Raw genomic sequence first — 21514 nt, 5'->3', positions numbered from 1 at the left:
ACCTTAACTTTTATGGCATATAAGTATTAAAAGAGTAGTCCTTTATAAACAGCCTCAGCAAACATCCTCCACGCGTCTCCTTATGTATGGGAGCGTGTCACTGAGATATATTTACATAAAAGTAGGACTATTTCAAACATGCAGTATATACATTTTCTAGGGTGAATTCCAGGACAGCTGAGGCTACATACTCAGACCCTGTCTCAAAAAGAGAAAAGAAAGGAAAGAAGGGATGAGGACCCAAGATGCCAGTCATCACGTTCCTAGAACAAGGAGTGACCCCACTCATCTCACACAGAATGAAGCCCATCCTGGGGTATCTGTCCCTGACCCTGAAGATAAGACACAGAGACAAACTTCACCCAGTTGCTTTTATTGGACAATAACCTTGTTCTATACCAAAAGATATATTGAATGGAGCTGTTATTGGGTTTCATTGCCACAGGCAAGATTCTGTTACAAAGAGGAAAGAGGCAGAATCCAGTGCCTTTTCAAAATGATTGTTATTATTATTACATGCAGAAACACGGACTTGTTCAGAAATTGTACCCAAGACTGTCACAGTCTTGGTACATTCTCGGTATAGAACGACTAGAGGGAAATTCTCTAGTTCTCTGTATTGTCTGTGGGGTATTATCAGTATTGTTAAAATATAGACTGTTAATCAGGAAAATTCAGTCTGAATGCAAGACTTAATGTTTCACCCACAATATACAAGGACTTATTTTTATTACTATAGGAAGAAATTATGACCACTCTTCCTGCCTTGGCTAATGAATCTCATCCCCATCTGGTTCAAGTCTTGCACTTTCACATTATCTATTGTTTATACTGTTTGCAGGCTCATTACAAATCTTGTGTTCAGCACATATATATGTATATATGAATGTATATAGAGAGACATATACATATATATTAAAGTTTCTCCAAGATAAACTTTTTTAAAGATTTTACTTTAGTTGTACCTCTGTACACATATATATGTGAGTACTTAAGGAAGCCAGAAGAGGTTGTCGGGTCCCCAGGAGCTGAAGTAATAGGCCATTGTGAGCTGCCTGATGTGGGTGCTGGGAACTGAATTCTGGTCCTGAGCTATCTCTCCGGGCCCCAACATAAACATTTTAACAGATTTGAATCCTAATATTGGAGACAATCATCCCAAGAAACACTGCTAGAAGTCGGGTACAAACCCTGAGCCTTCCCTACTCTGATCTGTAAAGCCCCTGAGCGATATACCTGGGCACAGGTGGAGCTTGGGAAGTGCCAGCTGCTGCCCCAGAAAGACTGTCCAAGTGGCAAGATGCCAGCAGAACGCTCATCTCAGTCCACAGGGTCACGTGCTTGGAACCTGATGTTTCTGTGGCATGGCACACAGACACGAATGAGATAAGCAACATCGGTGTCCTGAGTCCCCAGTACTCCCTGTGCAACTTGAACTGTCTTGTCTTGCATGCCTTTGAGGGAGGTCGGTGACAAGAGAAAACCAGGAGAGCTGAGCCCATCCTAGAGCAACGGCATAAGTTCCAGAAGACTAGCGAGGGTTACAGCCACAGCAGTGACGCCAGACACTGGCCTCCTGGTGCTTCGGAAATCTTCTCCAGAGTTCAGAAGACCTCAAAACGGACAGCCAAAAAGAACACAAAGGAGAATCAATCTATCTATAGCAACGATGGCGTTACCGAGAAGCAGGCAGAAGTCACTAGGGCCCAGGGCTCGGCGCAGCAAGGTCACAGTCGTTCTAGTCACCAGCTCCCTGCCTGCAGCTCAGTTGTAGGAAAGGTAGTCGATGAGCCGCGGAGGGATGTTTAACTTGGCGACTTTCTCTAGCCCTCGAACGCCAGTGGCCTTCCTCAGGCTCACTCTGCAGAGCTGTGAGAGGGTAAGAGGTGTCTCTGGAAGAAAAGAAAAAAAAGAAAAAAAGGATTAAGGAAACACATGAGGATAATTTCTGGAAAACACACACGTGCACACACACACACACACACACACACACACACACACACACCCTGCAACCTAATGAGTGTGAAGGCAGAACTGGAAGAGGCCAAGAATTAGGACGGATCACCTGTCCTCGCTGAAAGGTCAGACAGCCAGGGGTCGGGGGAATGAAGCCAGGCATGAGATTCCTGTGATACCCACAGGGATGCACCTCGTGGGGTTGCGTCTTTAGAGACCGGGGCATTATTATTTGTGGGAGGGGCCGTTGGCTCGTTTTTGACACTTACTATTTAGCAAATAGACTTAGCAAAGAACTAATTTGTGGCTAAGAGGCTCGTTTGTCACACATCCAGCCAAGTGAGGCGTGGGTGATGGTTTTATGCCAGGAAAGGTGTTAGCAGCCGGCCCATGCGAGTACAGGCTTCGATCCCCAGTGGAGCCACCGGCTACAGGAATACGGCCAGAGCTGATGCCTCAGCACAAAACAGTCCGCAGAGACAGAAGTAGTATTTCCAGTACATCCAAGGACCGACGGAGGACAGGAGCTCGGGACTCAACTCAAAGCAACCAGCATAAATTTCAGGGAGAACTAGCAAGCTGGGGGCCCAAGATAAATGAGAGTGGTTCCTGGCAGCCTGGGATATGGGAGTGTTTGCACAAAAGAGCCTGGCTCACTTTCATAGTACTCAAAGCACTTGGCCGGGGCGCTGCTGCCCCGCGTGTAGTCCGAGGGCTTCTTGCCCCGGTTGTCGCGGGCGTAGATGTTGCCTCCAAACGCTACGAGCATCTCGATGAGGTCGACGTTCTTTACCTTGGCCGCGTGGTGAAGAGCGGTCTCGTGAAGTTTTGCTGCGTTCACATTGGCCCCTGGAGAGCCAGAGCAGAGAACGTCTGTCACCAAGCGGAGTTCGTGGGACCAAGAGGAAGACCGCCCTGCACATACATCATCCTTAGGCAGACCGCAAAAGCAATCCCGCCCAGAAAACGAAATCAAGACAGCCCACTGTGAACCCTTTCAAAAAACCAAGAGCAATACTTTTTTTTTTCCCTTTCGAAGTGAGGGAGGGGAAAAAAAAAAAAATAAATTTAAAAAAAAAAAAATATATATATATATATATATATATATGCCAAAAGCAAAAAATATATGTACACACACACCAAATAAAGCCAAGTAAAAGGCCTCTTGTGGGTTAAATGTCTATTCTTAGTCTGTGTCCTGTAGTCTGTCCTCATAAATTCCTTATCCCCAAAACACAAAAGATATATGCACACACACACACACACACACACAAAGCCAAGTAAAAGGCTTCTTATGGGTCAAACGTCTATTCTGAGTCTGTGCCCTGTAGTCTGTCCTCCTAAGTTCCTTAGACTTCCAGAGGCTTACCCCGAGGCATCCAAATGCTACAGCCTGTACTTGGACTGGATACAGAAACACCAAGTGACACAGCTGTTCTACCTACCACAGGTATGGTGGGCTCAAAAAAAAATAACTGATTGGATGAAAGAATGAATATTCCTTAAATATATTCTTTTATACACTGAGAGAGATAAAGGGGGAAACATAACGGGCTTCAAAGGCTAGCTGTGAAGTCAGCTCCACTCTCCTCGTCTTTCTGGGGACATACAGAAAGAACCAAAGAATTAGCAGCTAAACCCAGCATTTTAAGCCTGCGGCACCGCGAATCCTAAGTCTCTCATCCAAGTACTGACCAGATCTGATCTGGCTTAGCTTCGAGAGCCGACAAGAGCGGGCACATTCAGGGTGGTGTGGATACATACAGCATTTTAAAATACAGCAAGATGACTCAGCACAAGCTTGGTGAACTGAGCTGGGTCCCCAGAACCCACAAAGAGAGGGAGGGAGAGAACAAACCCCACAAAGCTGCATGCATGCCTGAACCCATATGGATACAATAATAATAAATAAAAATGTAAATGTTTAAAACTTAAAGATTTTTTTAATGGTCTATATGAAATGTCCTTCTTGACACACAGCAACCACTGGCTTACATAATGGGTTCCCCAAGACCTTAGAATTTGTTTGGAAGATGTTAACATCTTTGAAGTCTCCTCCTGAGCCAGTGAAGAATTAACAGCTAACAAATGATAGGAAAAGATTAAAGTATGTTTTTAAAAAGCCAAGCAAATATCTTTGCATCAATAAATTCCAGAAATTGCAGTTTCAAAGCATGGTCGTAAAACCATAGTTATGCCAGCATCATGTCACTGCTTAGTGATCACGTTAGTAGGTGCTGGTCCCACTGCTCAAAACATAGTTGGAAAGGCCTGCTCTCTGCTTCAGAATCTGTTTCGTCCTCTAAAGTAACCAAGAGCCGTGTTCCACAACGGCCTCAGCGCCATCCTGAGAGCACCCTATCCCTTCCTCCTGGCAGCATACAGAGGCCTCGGGTCAGAGAAGGCGTCATCCCATGTACAAACTGCAGACTGGTATGAGAAAGCAGTGTAGAAAAACCTGCCCCACAATCCGGTCACTCGGTTACGTCACGTGGTTTTCTCTCAATGCCCGCTTACAAGAATAAATATTTTTAAACCACTATAATCATCGTGCAAAAATAAAAATTTTTAAAGCTAGATAGAAAATTTGTAAGAAAAACTAAATTGTGAAGCTCAAAGAACGTAGAGTCCAACTGGCTTTTTCTTATTGATTCTTGCAATATTCTTAGCGTCCAGGAAGAAAAGTCATTATCTCAACTTTAACAATGGAGAAAGAGACACGAGGAAACAAAGCTCCTTCAAGGTCAGAGAGAAAGAGGAAGCAGGAAAGATCTGGAAGGTCCACCTCTCCTCCTGTCCACCCCTCCTCCCTTGCTGCTTGCTCCCAGGGCTCCTCCGATAAGGCATTGGACCAAGAGTGACTCTATCAAAGTTGCCTTCCCAAAGTAAACAATAAAATTTTCCATAATGTGTGCTCGGCGTTATTTGACTGGGTGGAAGAAAGGGGGGCAAATGAGGAAGGGTACTGATTGGAAACATGAGACCAAGCATGAACACAGCAATATGTATAGGCTCACGTTAGTGCCGAACGCAAGCAGAAATCCCGAGAGAAGACCAACACAGACACATTTGTATTAGAAACCTGGAGCAGTAGCAGGAGAGGGAGGAAGAACATCAGGAGGAAGTGACTTCGTGGCACAAAGAAGTTTTATGCCTTGGCCAAGCAGGGAGATGAGAAAGCCACTAACTCCTTCTGGGCATTAAGAACTGTCAGTTCCATGGTGCAGAGGAAGGGGTGGGGTCAAAGCTGGCTTATTAGCAAAATCCCCACTTCAAAACAAAATAGGGTTAATGTGATTTGGAGTAAAACAGAAGGCAGTGAGGTGAGGGCTGCCTTAACACACCAACGCACACAGCTGAAGACAGCCACAGTCCCGAGACATCGGCACAAATGACTCAGTATCCAGTCACAGGGGCTCTGCCAAGGAGATGGAAGTGTAAATAGTCCTCAGCTACCCACTCATGGACGCTTCCAGAAGAGTTAAATATTTACTGTAAGTGACCGGGTGAAAAATTACTTAACCGTAATAACTGGACTTTGCACCTCACCAGCTTTCTTCCTCTGCAAACACAGTCTAGTTCCTTAATGCAGCCTCTCTGCCTGCAAAAAGGAAAGGAGCTACCCCCTCTCTGCTGGCCTGTGAAGTGCAGGACGGCCCCCAGGTATGGCTCAGATCTGCCCGCAGAGCCAGGACCTCTGACGTCACTGCAGAAGCACCTGCTGCATGTCTTCCCAGGGTTTCGGAACAGGCTTTCCTTAGCTTCTGCAACAGGCCTATGGTTCAGCTTCAGTAGCATAGGCTCTCATTGCTTTTGTGACGCTCCATACGTGATGCCTAGGGCTACGCTGCTTCTCGCTGCTTCTGTATAGGTTGGAAATAGCTCACAGTGAGAAAGTAGCTCAATCCTTACGTTGAACCCATTAGAAATTAAAATGGCATCTGGTCTATGTCTTCATGGCTCCTCCTGGCTTCAGCTCCAGTTTGGATTAAGGCTCAAAACCCTCTTTTCTCCTTTTCTGGTACATTCTGCCCCAGACTCCATCTTTTCTCAGTGCTTAGTTGCCTCATAGAGGAAGGAGACCACTCCCCAATTCAACTAATCCTCAATTTGCTGGATATATGGAAATCTCTCTTTAAAAGCTAGGGTGGAGTGAGCAGACAGTTCCACCCTCAGCTCCAGGGTGGTACAGTCCCTTTCCCTCTACCATGGCAATTGTTTTAAGTCACACAATCAAAATTTGTCAAAGCTGGACTACATGCACAAGAGCTAGTGTAAGCCGATGGAACATTAGCAGAGGCACACTAGTGACAGCTGGAAAGAAGACGCTTCACTCTTCGGAAAAAGCTACGAGAGAGCCTTAAAATGCAAAGTGTGGAAGGGCGGAGAGATGCTGTCCTCACAACTGCCTATAACTCCAGCTCCAGGGATCTGATACCCTCTTGGCCTCTGCATGTGTCACACACACACACACACACACACACACACACACACACACACACACATACACACACATACACACACACATACACACACATACACACACACACACATACACATACACACGCACACACATACACACACACACACACACATACACACACACATACACACACACACACATACACACACACACATACACACACACACACACACACACACATACACACACACACACATACACACACACACACACACACACACACACAGAAAGAGGGGGGCTTGTATCTGCTGCGTCCATTTGTTCACTGTCATAGCAGAGAGCTAACACTAAGAAAAGCAAGTTTCAAAATTCAAAGTTATAGTGACACTCTTAAACTATGATCTCAAGCTGGGTGTGGTGGCGCACGTCTTTAATCCCAGTACTCAGGAGGCAGAGGCACGTAGATCTCTGTGAGTTCAAGGCCAGCCTGGTCTACAAAGTAAGTCCGGGACAGCCAAGGCTACACAGAGAGACCCTGTCTTGAAAAACAAAACAAAACAAACAAACAAACAAAAAAAAAAACCAAAAAACCCACACACACAAAAACAAAACAAAACAAAAAATCTATGAGCTCAAAATGACTATACTTTGCTATACTTCTTGTGTTCTGAGAATATAACCAAGAAATGACCTTTAATGTTTACCCAGTTGTAAGTGGCTTTCTTGTCCCAACATCCATCTGGGTACTGTTGGGTTCTGTACTCAGCCAAAGATTTAAATATTCAGAAAAAACAAAAAAGATTTCATCTTTTCCAGACATGTGAAGACCTTCCATTGACGGTGGGAACCTCTCTGCAGGGAGCCTATTACAAATACCTGCCATAAACCAGATTATGCATGCTCGGTTCTCCTATATTCTGCCAACCCTGTTTCCCATGATGCCTCTGGCTCTCAAGACTCAGATAGTAAACCTTACCACGCAGACATTATTTACAGCTGCCTGTGTTCTCTAAAAACAACCATTCATGGGCCTGGGGAGATGGCCTGTCAGGTAGGAGTACTTGATGTGTGAGCACGAGGGTCTGGGTGCACATTTCTGGGACTATATAATAAAGTCTGGGCATGGCCCTGTGGCCTATAACCGTGTTGTGTGAGGGGTAGAGATCCCTGGGGCTTGCTGGCTGCCAATCTAGCTTGACCTTCAGTGAGAGACCCTCTCTAAAGGGAAAAGGCGAGAGTGATAGAGCAGGGTCCCTGGGATCCCACTCTGGTGCATGTACCACACATGCATGCACACGTGCGCATGCACTAAGTAAATAATTAAGTAATCAGATGCATTTACTGAGCGTTGACTGTATGCCAGGCCTTATGGAAACATTACTGAGGATGTATTCCCAATGCATGGGGAAAATAGGTCTTATTTTACTGGTTTTATAGATACAGAGGCCAAGGCATCAGGTCTCCTGAGTAGTGGGAGAACCTGTCTGTCTGCTTCTGCTACCCAGCCTTCCGTTAGCCTGGCACAGGTAAACAGCAGCACACCTGCATTGAGCAACACCTTGACACAGTCCAAATGCTCTCGAGCACAGGCAACATGTAGAGGGGTCCCGAAGTGGCAGTCGTGTGCTTCCAGGTTGGCCCCGACGTCAATAAGAAGCCTCACACATTCAGAACTCCCTTAAAGTAAACAGGGAAAAGATGGGGACACTCATGAATACACACATTGGAAACGGTCGTGGTGACAAACAGCAGCCAGAAGGGTGACCCTGCAGCGACAGGAGGGGAAACAGCCTATATCCCAATATACAAGGCAGTTGGTAACTCTGCATAGCCATAAGAATCCGAAGGCCTCTCTCCTGTCCCCTTGGGAATTCTTAGCACACTTGGATGTGAAATGAAAGGGTCACAGCCAATCTCGTGCTGAGGACAGAAGATGTGGGAAACCACTTGGACTACCCTGACCCTCATCTCTAAGTGTCCCCGCACTGTGTCTGTGGAGCATGCAGGCTCTAGAAAGCACACTGGCTGCTGGCATCCCAGCCAGTCTCCTGGATGAAGGACCCTTTCTCTGGCTTCCTCACTACACAGGTTGCCGCCCTCCTCTGCCTTTTTCCTGCTGCTCCTTCTGTGCTCAGGGCAGCTCTGGATCAAGGCTCTGGCCGTCTTCTCTTCTTCTCAGGAAGATTTGGTCGCAGATTCCATCTTCTCATATCACTGAAGTATCTCCTTGGAGTTGATAGCTACGCAACAACCATCCCCATCTCTGAAACCCAGCCCTGCGGCCACTGCTGGCCAAGCTCCTCTTAACATCACAGTCACTACATAGACCTCTCCTTCCCCAGAGGTCCCTGCTCCTAGATAAATTCTTTTCAGTTAGTCCCATTGCTTCCAGCTTAGCCTGAGCCACATTTTTATTTCTGCCCCTCTTCCCTCGGATCAAGTTTTACTGATGGACAATGCATTAGATGTGAGGTAACCAAGGGCCACTGTAGCTACATCTTGGTCAAACATCCCTTCATGGATAGACATCCTTGAAGCTTCAGTTAGGTTGTTTCCACCGTATCTGATACTAAGGCACCAGAGCATTTCCCCACACGTACATGCTAACGAAAGGTCCACATCCCCAAACTACCTGGCATCATTATAATATTGCTGGCATTGAGGCTTTTGACACACACCCCTTCTTTTGTGGGTTTTTCTTAGAGGACAATAAGGAGAAATATTCTAAAATAAAAAGTCTGGTCCACTGTAATTTAGGAGGAGCATATGCCACCTACCTTACACATATTCATTAAACTTCTGTAAGATCCACAACTCAGAGAGGAGCATGATGGCACACGCCTGTAATCCCAGCACTCGGGAGGCAGAGGTAGGCAGATCTCTGTGAGTTCGAGGCCAGCCTGGTCTACAAAGTGAATCCAGGACAGCCAAGGCTACACAGAGAAACTCTGTCTCCAAAAACCAAAAGATAAAAATAAAAGATCCACAGCTGAGAATTCTCTGGGCTGCCCATACCTTGGGAAGGCCCATTCCAATCTTTCTCTGGAGCATTTGTTTTGTTTAGCTTTAATAAACAAACTTGTGCTTAAACTAGGTCTCTTGTCTGTATTCTTTTCTTCAAGACCACAAGAACCAAGAGATGCTACTGGCCCCTCCCCTCCCCACACAGGCCATCGTCCTTTGGGGTTCTAAGTGACTTCAATGGTCCCTAACACACGGACTCACCGCTCATGCAGGCCTCATGTAGTGGGGATGCTGTGTACAAAGGAGGGTTGACCTTAGCCCCATAGGACAGCAAGAGCCTTACACACTCGATGCTGCCTGAGGCACAGGCATCACAAAGAGGGGTGCTGCCATCGATGTTGCGTGCATCCACCTCAGAGGATAGAAGAAGCAAATGTCAGAGGGTTAGGTAAATGAATGTGATGGCCCTTTGTAATGTTTGTGCAGATTCGTCTTTGCAAAGATAATGTCTTAAAATTACCAGTTTGCTGGTATGCACCAAGCCATGCAAGCGGAGTTCAAAGAAAAAAATGCATGGAGCCGGACGTGGTGGCGTACGCCTTTAATCCCAGCACTTGGGAGGCAGAGGCAGGCGGATCACTGTGAGTTCGAGGCCAGCTTGGTCTACAAAGTGAGTCCAGGATGGCCAAGGCTACACAGAGAAACCTTGTCTCGAAAAAAAAAAAAGAAAGAAAAAGATGCATGGATTGGGGGCCAGGAATGCATAGGACTCTCCTAAGTATAGAAAGCCCTCATTGGAGGACCTCTCCTTCCTTCCAGAGCAGGATAAAACACAATTTCACCCTCACTTCCACCCCAAGCAAATAATAACAACAACAACAATAATAATAGGGCAGGAACAGGGAGACTGAGGCTGGAAGCTGGAAAAACAGGTGCAAGATGGGTTTTAACTTACGCTCCAGCTAAAAAAAAAAAAAAAAAAGAAATGCTCCAGACTGGTTAGCGTGTCTCATCCCATGTGAAAACCACAGGCCAGGAAGAAGGCAACACCCTAGCCTGGGAAAACACGCTTGGAATTTATCCAGGTTTGGCTTCTACATGGGTACAGACTGAAAACTGTGACACTTGCTCCAGTCTAAGCTTTGCATTGACTTCACTGCACTTACCTGTGAGCTCCGAAACCAGAGTCCCATATTCTTCATAAGCACCGGCATCAGGGCCCAGTTCAGCTCCCGCCAGCTCTGCTAAGCAAGCAGGCAGCCCGCAAAATGGAAACCATACCCAGGACAACTAGGTCCAAAGGTCACTTCCTTACCTTCTTTCTCCACCTCACCCCACTTGTTTTGCCAGCACCTCACTTGGATATCCTGGCGTTTAAGAATCTGTCTGTTGGGGGCTGGAGAGATGGCTCAGAGGTTAAGAGCGTTGGCTGCTCTTCCAAAGGTCCTGAGTTCAATTCCCAGCACCCACATGGTGCGTCACAACCATCTATAATGAGATCTGGTGCCCTCTTCTGGCATGCAGGTGTACATGCTGGCAAAACACTGTATGCATAAATAAATCTTTAAAAGTACACAGCAACTGTTCAGCCCAGGCCCGCCTGCTGCCTGAGTTTACCTGGTCTGTGGCTATCCTGCTCTGCCATCTCAGAGCAGAGCTGTGCTAAACCACATTGCTAAAACTGCCCCAATCCATAAACACTTTCCTGCTGTGGTCCACAGCAACCATCCGCCCTCCTCCATGGTTTCACTGAGGCACCTTGTCTACCCACGTTACACACCTTGTAGTCTTTCCTTCTCTCTAGTGTTCTCCTGAGCCTGTCCTACCAAGTTGCACAGCTGCAACTGGGTGGCTGTCCATCCCAAATGGTCACCCACCTGGGCGCCAGCTGCCAGCAGCAGCTGCACACACTGGGCCTGGCCCTGTAGACTTGCTGCATGAAGGGGTGTGATGGAGTCCACCGTGACCTGGTTAACACATGCTCCACTCTCAATGAGCTGCTGAAGCTGGAGGCTCTCGCCCCGCTGAGCTGCCTCATGCACAGGGGTGCGCTCCACCCAGAAACCTGAGGAGAAAACACAATCCTTACTAAGACTCTCCTACTTTCATCAAGACAATGGAATACATGGGGTGGGGGTGGGGGGGCTCCAGGGCCCATTGCAGCAAAGGCAGCATATGGGACCATATAATTGGTCCCAATGCTACTATTAAAATCCATAAGCAATCCCCACTAACTAAAGGGTAAAGCTCTATATCGCCAAAGCATATAAGGGTGTCTGTGCTATGAATCTGGCTCACACTACGACCCCATCTCCCACCCCTGGCCCCACACAGATAAAGCTATAGCTCACTGCTGCACCCAGCATTTCCATACATGTTCGTCTGCATACAGTACCTTACCAAGAAGGATGTGCCCCATAAGTAGCAATATACACTTTGAGGGATCATGAGAAGTGGCTAATTAACAGTTTAAAGTCAATGTGGGAGGAGAAAAACCCACAGAAGAGAAGTTTCATGCAACTTTAAAAAGAAGAGGATGACAAGGGAAGGTGACAAGGTAAGTCCTAGGTTTATGTTGAGGTGGTGAGAGGAGAAAAAGAGAAGGAGGAGATGGAAGAGGAAGAGAGGAGAGCAGAGGCATGGAGGGAGAGGAGGGGAGGGGAGGGGAGGGGAGGGGAGAGGAGGCCACTAGGACCAGCAACTCAAAACACCACACCTGTGACAATGAAGGAGCATTTCCAGCCATGGGAATTTAGAAGCAAAATCCCCCAAGTACCCACCCAGGTAAGTGCATGGAAAATCACAGAGGAGGCAAGCTGTGCCCGTGCAGGTTAAACTTTGCTTATTCAGTGCTGTGTTCCTAGCACCTAGTGTGCACAGTCTGTGGCCAAACGAAGTTGCTTGTGTTCACCTGTATGCCAGATGATTGGATGAGTGGATGAGGGGATAGAATGGCTTAAATGAATTATACTTGAATAAAATATACAATTTGAAAAAAACAATCTAACTTCATTTCTTTATACGACCTGTCTTTAGAATAAATGCAGTTACTGGTGGCCATGTTTTCCAATAAACATATATCAGCTGCAATAGTCTTAGCAGGGACAAAGGCAGAAACCAAAAGAAGCAAATGTGATAACCAGAGGTGGAGGCGAGGAGGCAGAGGAGGAAGCAGAGGAGGAAGCAGAGGAGGAAGGAGAGGAGGAAGCAGAGGAGGAGGAGGAAAGGGGAGAAATTTCAGCCGATCAAAGGGCACAGTCAAATGACTTAAAAGATAATCCATAAAACGGATGAAAATATTTCCAAAATATATATCTGATAAGAGATTAATGCCAACCATATATAAAAAACTTTTACAATTGAACAACATAAAAATAAATAATCTACGTTTAAAATGGGCAGAGGGTTTTAACAGACATATGAAAAGACTGACTGTTACCATCAATAATCATGAAAGAAAGGCAAACTCAAATAATAAGATGCTACTTCATATTCATTTGTTGTATAGCAGTTTTCTCTAAGATAAAACACTCAATTCTGGAAGGAAGCTCATTAAGACTCTGGATGTTGATGTTCTAAGGGATGGTGAAACATCCCATTCTCCAAGGAAGCTTCTTAAAACCAGGAAGCAAACAACTCAATACCATCAGGAAGTTCCTGAAACTGACCAAATTCAAAAGGTCTCTCACTCTCCAGACATAGATAAATAGTAAGGAATGAGCTGGGCAGTGTTGGCATGTGCCTTTAATCCCAGCAGTCAAGAGGCAGAAGCAGGTGGATCAATTTGAGTTCCAGGCCAGCCTGGTCTACATTGTTGAGTTCCAGGGCAGCCAAGGCTACACAGAGAAACCCTGTTTCAAAACACCAAACTAACTCAATAAATAGTAAGGACTGATGAGAGACACTCTCAAAAAGCCAACCCGAGAAGAGTCTCCAACCAACTGAGCTGCCTGTAAAGGACACTCTCCAGTATGGAGCTGCGTACAAATTGTGTAATGAGCTCCAGTCACACACGTTGATGTCACTCATGCAAGGGTGGACGTTTAGTGACGCAGCTGTCTTTGAGCTATCTCTAATCCCGTAAGTGACCCTTCATCAATACTCCTGTAAGTGAACCCAACAAACACAGAAACAGTACAAGTGCTCATCAAGAGATGACTGGATGAGCAAACGTGCTATACGAACATTAGCTTCACCTAGGGAGAAAACATGAACACATGCTACAACGTGACTTAAACCTTGAAAACATCATGTGAAGGGAAATAAGTCAGTCACAAAAGGCCACATGAGTCCACTCACACAAGGTACCTAAGGTAAACCCAACTGCAGCGACAGAAAGCAGCGCGATGAGGCTGGGGAGGATTAAGAGTTACTGTCTAGTGGGCATTATGGAGCCAGTTTTGCAGGATAAAGAGTTCTGTGGGTGAAAGGTGGTCACTGGTGTGTTTAATGGGCAACGTAATTGATGCCACTGAACTGTACATCTGAAAAAGTTAAGGTGGTAACTTTTGGCTATATGCTCTTTACCACAATTCAAGAAGAAGGGAGGGAGAGATGGATCAGCTGTTTAGAGTGCTGGGTGCTCTTCCAGGTGACCCAGGTTCAATTCCTAGCACCCACATGATGGTTCATAACCATTTGTTACTCTGACCCTGAAGGATCCAACGCCCTCTTCTGGCCTCTGATGGCACTGAACACACATGGTACACAAACATACATGCAGGCCAAACACCCAGACACATAAAACAAAAATAATTTTGTTTATTTTTACTTTTTTTGAAACAGGATTTCTCTTTGTAGCCTTGGCTGTCCTGGACTCACTTTGTGGACCTCTGTGGAGGACCTCACAGAGATCCGCCTGCCTCTGCCTCCCCGAGTACTAAGATTAAAAGCGTGTCACCGTGTCCCACTATGTTTTTAAATTTTAAGAGTAACTGTGTTACTTTTCTCATTGCTGTGACCAAACACCTGACAAATGCACCATAAGGAGAGTTTATTTGGCTCAGGGTAAGTAGATAAGATCCATCGAGGCAGGAAAGGCACGCGCGGCCTTGGGAGCAGGAGGCAGCTCCCACACTGCGTTCAGCTCACTTCCTCCTTTTTTTCTAGGACTCCAGTCCATGGGTTGGAGCCACCACACCCCTTTGTGTCTTTCCTCACTACTTGTACCTTTCTGGAAGGGCTCTCACAGAAACACCCAGAGGTGTACCTCCCAGGTTATTCCAAGTCCAACTAAGCCCGACAAGAAACATTAGCCCTTACAGTAACAAAGCGCCAGAGAAGAAGAAGCCGGGCGAGGGTAGCACACACTGTTAATCTCAGCACTCAGGAGGCAGAGGCAGGCGGATCTCTGTGAGTTTGAGGCCAGCCTGGTCTACAAATCGAGTCCAGGGCATCCAGGCCCACACAGAGAAACCCTGTCTTGAAAAACAAACAAACAAAACAAAACAAAACAAAAGCCAGAGAAGAAGCCGGGCATAGAGAGAGCTGCCACCTGCTCGCTGACGTCAGCAAACGATAGCCGTTATAGCAGAGAAGGGCATTAGTCATCTAGGCAGCATCTCACGCGCCTAACCACAGGATGTGACCTCTAGGGTTACAAATCAGGGAGGAACGAGACAGTCTCTTCATGAAGACCAGTAGACAGCACCAGGGAGTATAGTGAAAAAGTAAGGAGAAACACAGCATGCGGGGTGTGAGCCTTAAGTATATTCCTGAAGAGTAAGCACATAAGAGTAAGGAAATACAGCCAAATAAAAATCCGCCTGGTCAGGCTTCACTCGGGCTGGCCCAACCCAGCGCCAAGCCCCCACCCCCACCCCGCTGTGATAAATGGTCTCATTTCTGGACCGCGGCATTGTATTCTCCCGAGAACTGCTCCGTTGAAACCTGAGACGTTGCACTCTTTAGACAAACTCCACCTGGGGCTGGAGCCCAGTCTTCAATCTTTGCTATATAATTGGTCTCTCATTACCAGCTCGCTCCAGTCTCCCTTCCTCCTCATGTAGCCAAATAATAAGTTGGTCACGTGGGACCTGATCACAGCCCTCCACTGACTTCTATTCTTTGTGCGCGGTGCTGGTGCACATGTATGCCAGGCCAGAGGCCGATTCCACACGCCTTCCTTAACTGTGTTTTCTATTCTTTTACGAGATGGAGTCTCCCCCTGAACCTGGAGTTTACCAATCAGGCTAGACTGACAGGCCAACAAGGCCCAAGGAATATTCTATCCCTTCTTAATAAACCTTCAACAGACTCAATTTAGTAAACTTCATCCTGACTCATCTTAAAATTCTTTTCTTCTAAAATCCCTGCTTCACCTTAGTGGGGATCTCTGAAAAAGGCTCCCCAAGCAGCAGTGTCTCTGGCTCCTACTGCCATTAGCAGACTGAGTTCCTACCCCATTTATCTGCTGTCCCTGGTCCTCTGGGATGGAGTCCTGAATTGTCACAGCAGGGGGTCTTGGCGCTGGGCTGGACCAGCCGTGAGTGAAGCCGGAGCAGGCCGATTTTTTTTTGTAATTTTTTTTAAGACTTTATTTATGTATTTAATGTATGAATGATCTATCTCCATGTACACCCACATGACAGAAGAGGGCATCAGCTCCCAGTATAGATGGTTGTGAGCCACCATGTGGTTGCTGGGAATTGAACTCAGGGCCTCTGGAAGAGCAGACAGTGCTCTTATCTGCTGAGCCATCTTACTCTTCTGTGCTTACTCTTGAGGCTTTACAAATGGGGAGCCAGGGCCAGCTCCAGAGCGGCTCCAGATGACCAGCAGGGACTCTCCTGGCCTGGCAGCTATGGTGTGAGTGTCCATACCAAGATAAGCAGCAAAGGAGTTTCTTATTTACCTGCCTTCCTCCTCGCTGGTTTAGCCGCATCTCAGCTAACTACACGAGGCAGAGACCTGCTGAATGTCTCTACATAGCAAGAGGCAGCTGTGTAGCCCAGGCAGCTCTCCAAGAAAAGCCAGACTGTGGCTGGCCTTCCCCAGCCAGCCCAGTGCAGAGCAAGCCGGCTCTCTAGAGACCTTCCTCCACAGTATACTAACACGTGTCCAGTGGTGAGCTGGACTTGACCTTAACTTTGACAGGGATGGTGGCTGTGACTGAAACTGCCTCTCTGCAGCACAGCCATCTCTTGGTAGTCAGCAGGCCCACTCAAAAAAAAAAAAAAAAAAAAAAAAGCATCTTCAAACCCACCAAGGACATATTCAGGACAAAGTGGGCCATCACTGTGACTGTGGATGGGGGTCAAATATCATGGATGCCTTCTTCGACTTAAAGCAAGTCATTAAAGAGGATCTGAAGGGTGGAGACGGAGCTCAGTTGGGAAAGTGCTTGACTGTATGCACAGGGTGCACGTGGATCTGAAGAGACGCCTCAGTGGTTAAGAGAACATCTTACTCTTCCAGAGGGCCTGAGTTTGGTTCCCAGGACCAAAGCCAAGCAGTTCATAACTGCCTTTAACTCCAACACCAAGAGGTCTGATGTAGGCTCTGAATTCTCTCTCTCTCTCTCTCTCTCTCTCTCTCTCTCTCTCTCTCTCTCTCTCTCTCTCACACACACACACACACACACACACACACACACCATGTAATAACTAAAAATAAATAAAAATACTTAAAGGGGGGAGGTGCCAACACACACTTGTAATCCCAGCACTTGGGAGGCAGAGGCAAGCGGATGGATCTCTGAGTTTGAGGCTCGCCTAGTCTACAGAGTTAATTCCCAGGACAGCCAGGGCTACACAGAGAAAAACAAGCAGACAGACAGAATGGATTGGTGGATAGGTGGACGGATGGACAGACAGCCGGAGGGATGGATGATGCTGGAAAACCACCAGGAGAGAAGCATGAATGGCCCTGAGTGAGAACAAGATGCTCCAACAGATGCTCCAAAACACTTACCTTTCGCTCTCAGGGGGAAAATGCAGAGTCCTGAGTGACTTATCCCCTGGAGCCTCAGAAAACTAAGATCTGCGCCCCTAACAATGGCTTCTGGAGCTGAGGACTTTAAAAATACAGCTAGCACATGAGCAAGGAGAGCCAGTGGATTATCCCTTTACCTCCCAGCTATTTTGCAAACCTCGTTACAGTGATGGTGAAGGAATGCAAGCGTTGATAAAGGGGTGGGCACAGCCCGGCCTCTCTGTCTTCTGGGGTTACTGCTGCACACTTGAGGGTTTACCCCCACACACACACACTGTGAAGACGACAGTGCTTGTTCCTCGGGATCCTATGACCACTAAACATGGTATGCGTGTCCAGGAATGGCTCAAAGTAGACACACAATAAGTGCTATTGGTCATTATCACCAAGCTTTTTTTTTTTTTTTTTTTTTTTTTGGTTTTTCTAGACAGGGTTTCTCTGTGTAGCCTTGGCCATCCTGGACTCACTTTGTAGACCAGGCTGGCCTCACTTTGTAGACCAGGCTGGCCTCGAATTCACAATGATCCGCCTGCCTTTGCCTCGGAGTGCTGGGATTAAAGGCGTGCACCACCACGCCCGGCTTTATCACCAAGCTTTAATTGTGCGGTCTGCATTTAAATTTTAGCGGACCTTAAACTGACAGGCACTTGGACTTCCAAGAGAAAATCAGATCTCTTTCTTTATAGAAATCCTTACTTTAAAATTTGAGCTGCACAAGGGATGGGATAACAATTGAGATGTAATATGAATAAATTAATGAAATATTTTTTTTAATTTGAGCTGCTTTTGTTAGTTCTTTGTTTTGGTTTTTGGTTTGTTTTGGTTTGGTTTGGTTTGGTTTGGTTTGGTTTGGTTTTTTTGTTTTTCAAGACTGGGTTTCTCTGTGTAGCCTTAGCTGGCCTAGACTCACTTTGTTGTCCAGGCTGGCCTTGAACTCACAGCGATCCACCAGCCTCTGCCTCCCAAGTTCTAGGATTAAAGGCGTGCACCACCACCACCCAGCTCGCTTTTGTTAGTTCTTAAAGTGTTTCTCAACCATGTCTTTTTAAATGTCTTAATTATAAGTCTCTACAATATTCTTTGACAAAAAAATCGTAACACAAATGGCTTTTAAATTCACTCAATGTAAAAAAGGAGAGGACTATCTCACAATGAGATTTACAATGAGGTAAAAAAAAAAAATTGCATTTTGTAGAGAGACAAAGGAGTTGCAACTTGGAAAGACTAAGGAAAAGAAAGTGAAAGAGAGTAAGCGAAAATGAAAACAGCTCGCCTAGGAAGTGAAAGAACCAGGAAGTACGACATACTGAGCCATAGGAGTCTCCTCCACAGCGGACTGCTGAACATGCAGGTTTACTTCAAACACTGCATCTTCATCCTTTCCTTCCTGTCCTCCTCACTCACCCAGTAATCTGCTGTCTGCCTCTGCCCCTCCCTGCCTTTAGCTACCTTAAAGTGCTTAATAAGCGAGTGTACACTCCCTTAACTCCCAGGTCCCAACCACAAAACACAGTGAGCCTGGGCTTCACTTCACAGAGCCCTCACGCTGGTCCTGTCTTCTCTTGGTAGTAGCCTGAGCTGGCCTTGAATTCACAGCCCTCCTGTCTGTACCTCCTAGAAGCTGAGATTACAAGTGCATGCCTCCTCCACGGCTCGCTTCTCTTCACTCCTGTCGAAGAACTTGAGAAAAAGTTCTCATCTGAAAGCAGCAGTCTTAGCTTTCCTGGGAAGGAGGCAACTTCCATAGAAGATGAGAACGTGCTGTTTCGGGGCTGGAGAGATGGCTCAGTGGTTAAGAGCATTGCCTGTTCTTCCAAAGGACCTGGGTTCAATTCCCAGCACCCACATGGCAGCTCGCAACTGTCTGTAACTCTAAGATCTGGCACCGATACACCAATGCACATAAATTAAAATTAAATAAAATATTAAAAAAAAAAAAAAAAAAAAGAACGTGCTGTTTTGAGGTGGGCATGGTGGCGCACGCCTTTAGTCCCAGCACTTGGGAGGCAGAGGCAGGTGGATCGCTGTGAGTTCGAGGCCAGCCTGCTCTACAAAGTGAGTCCAGGACAGCCAAGGCTACACAGAGAAACCCTGTCTTGAAAAAAAAAAAAGGGTGTGCTGTTTTGCTCATAAAAGTGGGTGTTTATTACTCACTATTACTCCCTTTCAAGCCTTTCTTAGCCTCATGTATGCTTTTCACATTTCTCTTTGAGTTCATATTTTAAGATAAGGTTTTCATTCTAACCCTTGAAAAACATCCTGAGTCCTTGCTAAGACTCGATAAAGCTAGGAGGTTCCCAAGGACACATGAAAGATCTTTTCTGTCCCTTCTCTCCAAAGACCTCTTTAAATTGAGGGAAGAATAATATAGCTACATAAGCAAACAAAAAGCATCCAAAAAGTGTTATGTGTAAATATCTCGGTTACAAATCAATGAGGACATAGACTTACAGGTCTGACCGTCCACGACTGAAGTTCGTGTGGTGGACTCTACCTTTGCTGGAACAGTCACACTGTTCTGGATCCAACACAATCAGCTTATTCATTAAGGCCGGAAATACAAATATCAGCAGGATGTATTTTTGGAGAAGCATATTAAAATTTTTAAATGACAGTATCAAAAATATCCAAGGACCCTAACATGTATGCACCCAGTAATGGAGAATGTGGTTTTCTTCTCCACAAGCCTCGCAGAAAATATATCTGCGATGTTTTTAAAATATTTGTTTATTTAGAGCCAAGGTTTTGCCATATAGCCCAGGTTGGCCTGGAATTCATGCCCCTACTGTCTCTGCTTTCCAAGGGCTAGGATTATAGGTAAGTGTCACCATGACTAGCTCTGGTGCCATATAACCTCTACCTGAACAAAGTAAACCGTATGCTTAACAGACTTCTGTGGTTTAGCCGTCCATTGCACACTCACTTGAATCAAACACTGGCCATGCTATCAGGGTCAAAGTCTTGGGCCAGCCTAGGGTGCCAGGAAAAACAGATGCTTATTAAACGGTCTGTTTGTTTTACAAAAATCAATTAAAATATCTATCTGCCTTGTTATGACTTAAATTTCCCAGCCAGCTAAATTAACCCTCAAGACTCGATTTTCTTTACATTACTATTTTCACTTGTGTAAAAATACTGGGTGGAGCATCTTGGTTTGTATTCCTTCCTTCCTTCCTTCTTTCCTGCCTTCCTACCTTCCTTCCCAAGCTTTCAAAGTACACTTTCGTTGTCCTTTTCCTTTATCATATTATTATTTGCAGGCAAGAAAAACTTTACTTCTCCAAAGAATGCTCCTTTGCCTTCGAATCCATTTTATGAATACCCAAAGGTACAGAGAGCATTTCTTTAGCACCAGGCGTGCCACTGGTTTGGGCTCTGTCCCCATTCCGGGGCATACTTCCTGGCTACAGCTGGATGTGTGGCTAGGTAGGATGCTGTAACCCTGCACACAACACACTGCACCAGGCGCCCGGGAGGTGGTGCAGCAGCGACCGCAGTGGCCTCCTGCTGAGGCTGCCAACCAGTGGGTCCAATACACACACAATTCCTAGGCTCCGCCACTGAACTGAGCAATGACTCCACGTGATCCCCAAAGTGTGCGGTGCTCGGGTAGACTGCAGCTGCCGATTCCCATACCTGAGGCATCACGGGGACGATCAGACCCACAGTTCAACCGCCTGAAACAAAGTGACTGACAATAATAAACGCCGGTCTGAGATGCCCAGGATCACTGGGACCCTACACGAATCACTACATGCCACCCCAGCTCTTCTGACCACCAACTAGGAACGGCGCACGGTGCTCATCTCCGTGACAAAGGCCATGCATGAGCTTGCTCTGTCCCAAAGAGCTGATCCTGGCTCTAGCCTCTGTGCGGTGCCCTTGGCCTCTGCGGCGCGAAACACGTACCCACATCTCCCAGGAAGCAGGCGTCCGGGGCGCGCGGCTCCATGCGGCTCGCCGGCTGGGCGCCCCTGCCTACCGGCCTTGTGACTCCGGGCTCTGGGACCTGAGCCCAGACCTAAGAGGGAACCCAAAGCCGGGAACTGAGCCGGGACCTACCCCGGAGCGCAGGCCGCTGGGAGGGGCCTGACTGCTTCCTTCGCCACCGCTGGGAGTTGTAGTTTCTGTTGATCCGCCTCGCGCCACCTGTACGTTCTCATTCCGCTGTCTCCAAGGGATGTGACACGCAAAACAGAAGTTGCAAAATGTGCGCTCGTGTTGACACGTTGCACATGT

General features: G+C 46.6%; 2 protein-coding genes across 5 annotated transcripts in view; both read right to left on the bottom strand.

The window, feature by feature from the left end:
* The window catches only part of LOC127194016 (3-alpha-hydroxysteroid dehydrogenase), a 1235587-nt gene that overhangs the window by 574641 nt on the left and 639432 nt on the right, over positions 1-21514 (bottom strand). The gene's annotated exons all lie outside the window — the stretch shown is intronic.
* On the bottom strand, positions 1387-21323 carry Asb13 (ankyrin repeat and SOCS box containing 13). Its single transcript, XM_051151424.1, has 6 exons — positions 21185-21323; positions 11221-11408; positions 9605-9755; positions 7922-8056; positions 2614-2805; positions 1387-1892 (listed from the first exon to the last, which is right to left on the bottom strand). The coding sequence occupies exons 1-6, from the start codon at positions 21225-21227 to the stop codon at positions 1765-1767; spliced, it is 837 nt and encodes a 278-aa protein (XP_051007381.1). The 5' UTR covers positions 21228-21323; the 3' UTR covers positions 1387-1764.

The sequence above is a fragment of the Acomys russatus genome, chromosome 9 (assembly GCF_903995435.1).
Source record: "Acomys russatus chromosome 9, mAcoRus1.1, whole genome shotgun sequence".
Classification (NCBI taxonomy): Eukaryota; Metazoa; Chordata; class Mammalia; order Rodentia; family Muridae; genus Acomys; species Acomys russatus.
This window is presented reverse-complemented; position numbering and strand designations above follow the sequence as displayed.

Excerpts from the sequence above, each read along its gene's own strand:
- Asb13 (XM_051151424.1), bottom strand. The coding sequence starts at position 21,227 with ATGGAGCCGCGCGCCCCGGACGCCTGCTTCCTGGGAGATGTGG. Across the intron at positions 11,409-21,184 it reads CTGCTTCCTGGGAGATGTGG|GTTTCTGGGTGGAGCGCACC; the intron begins GTACGTGTTTCG and ends TTTTCTCCTCAG. Across the intron at positions 2,806-7,921 it reads CAAGGTGTTGCTCAATGCAG|GGGCCAATGTGAACGCAGCA; the intron begins GTGTGCTGCTGT and ends CTGGCTCTCCAG.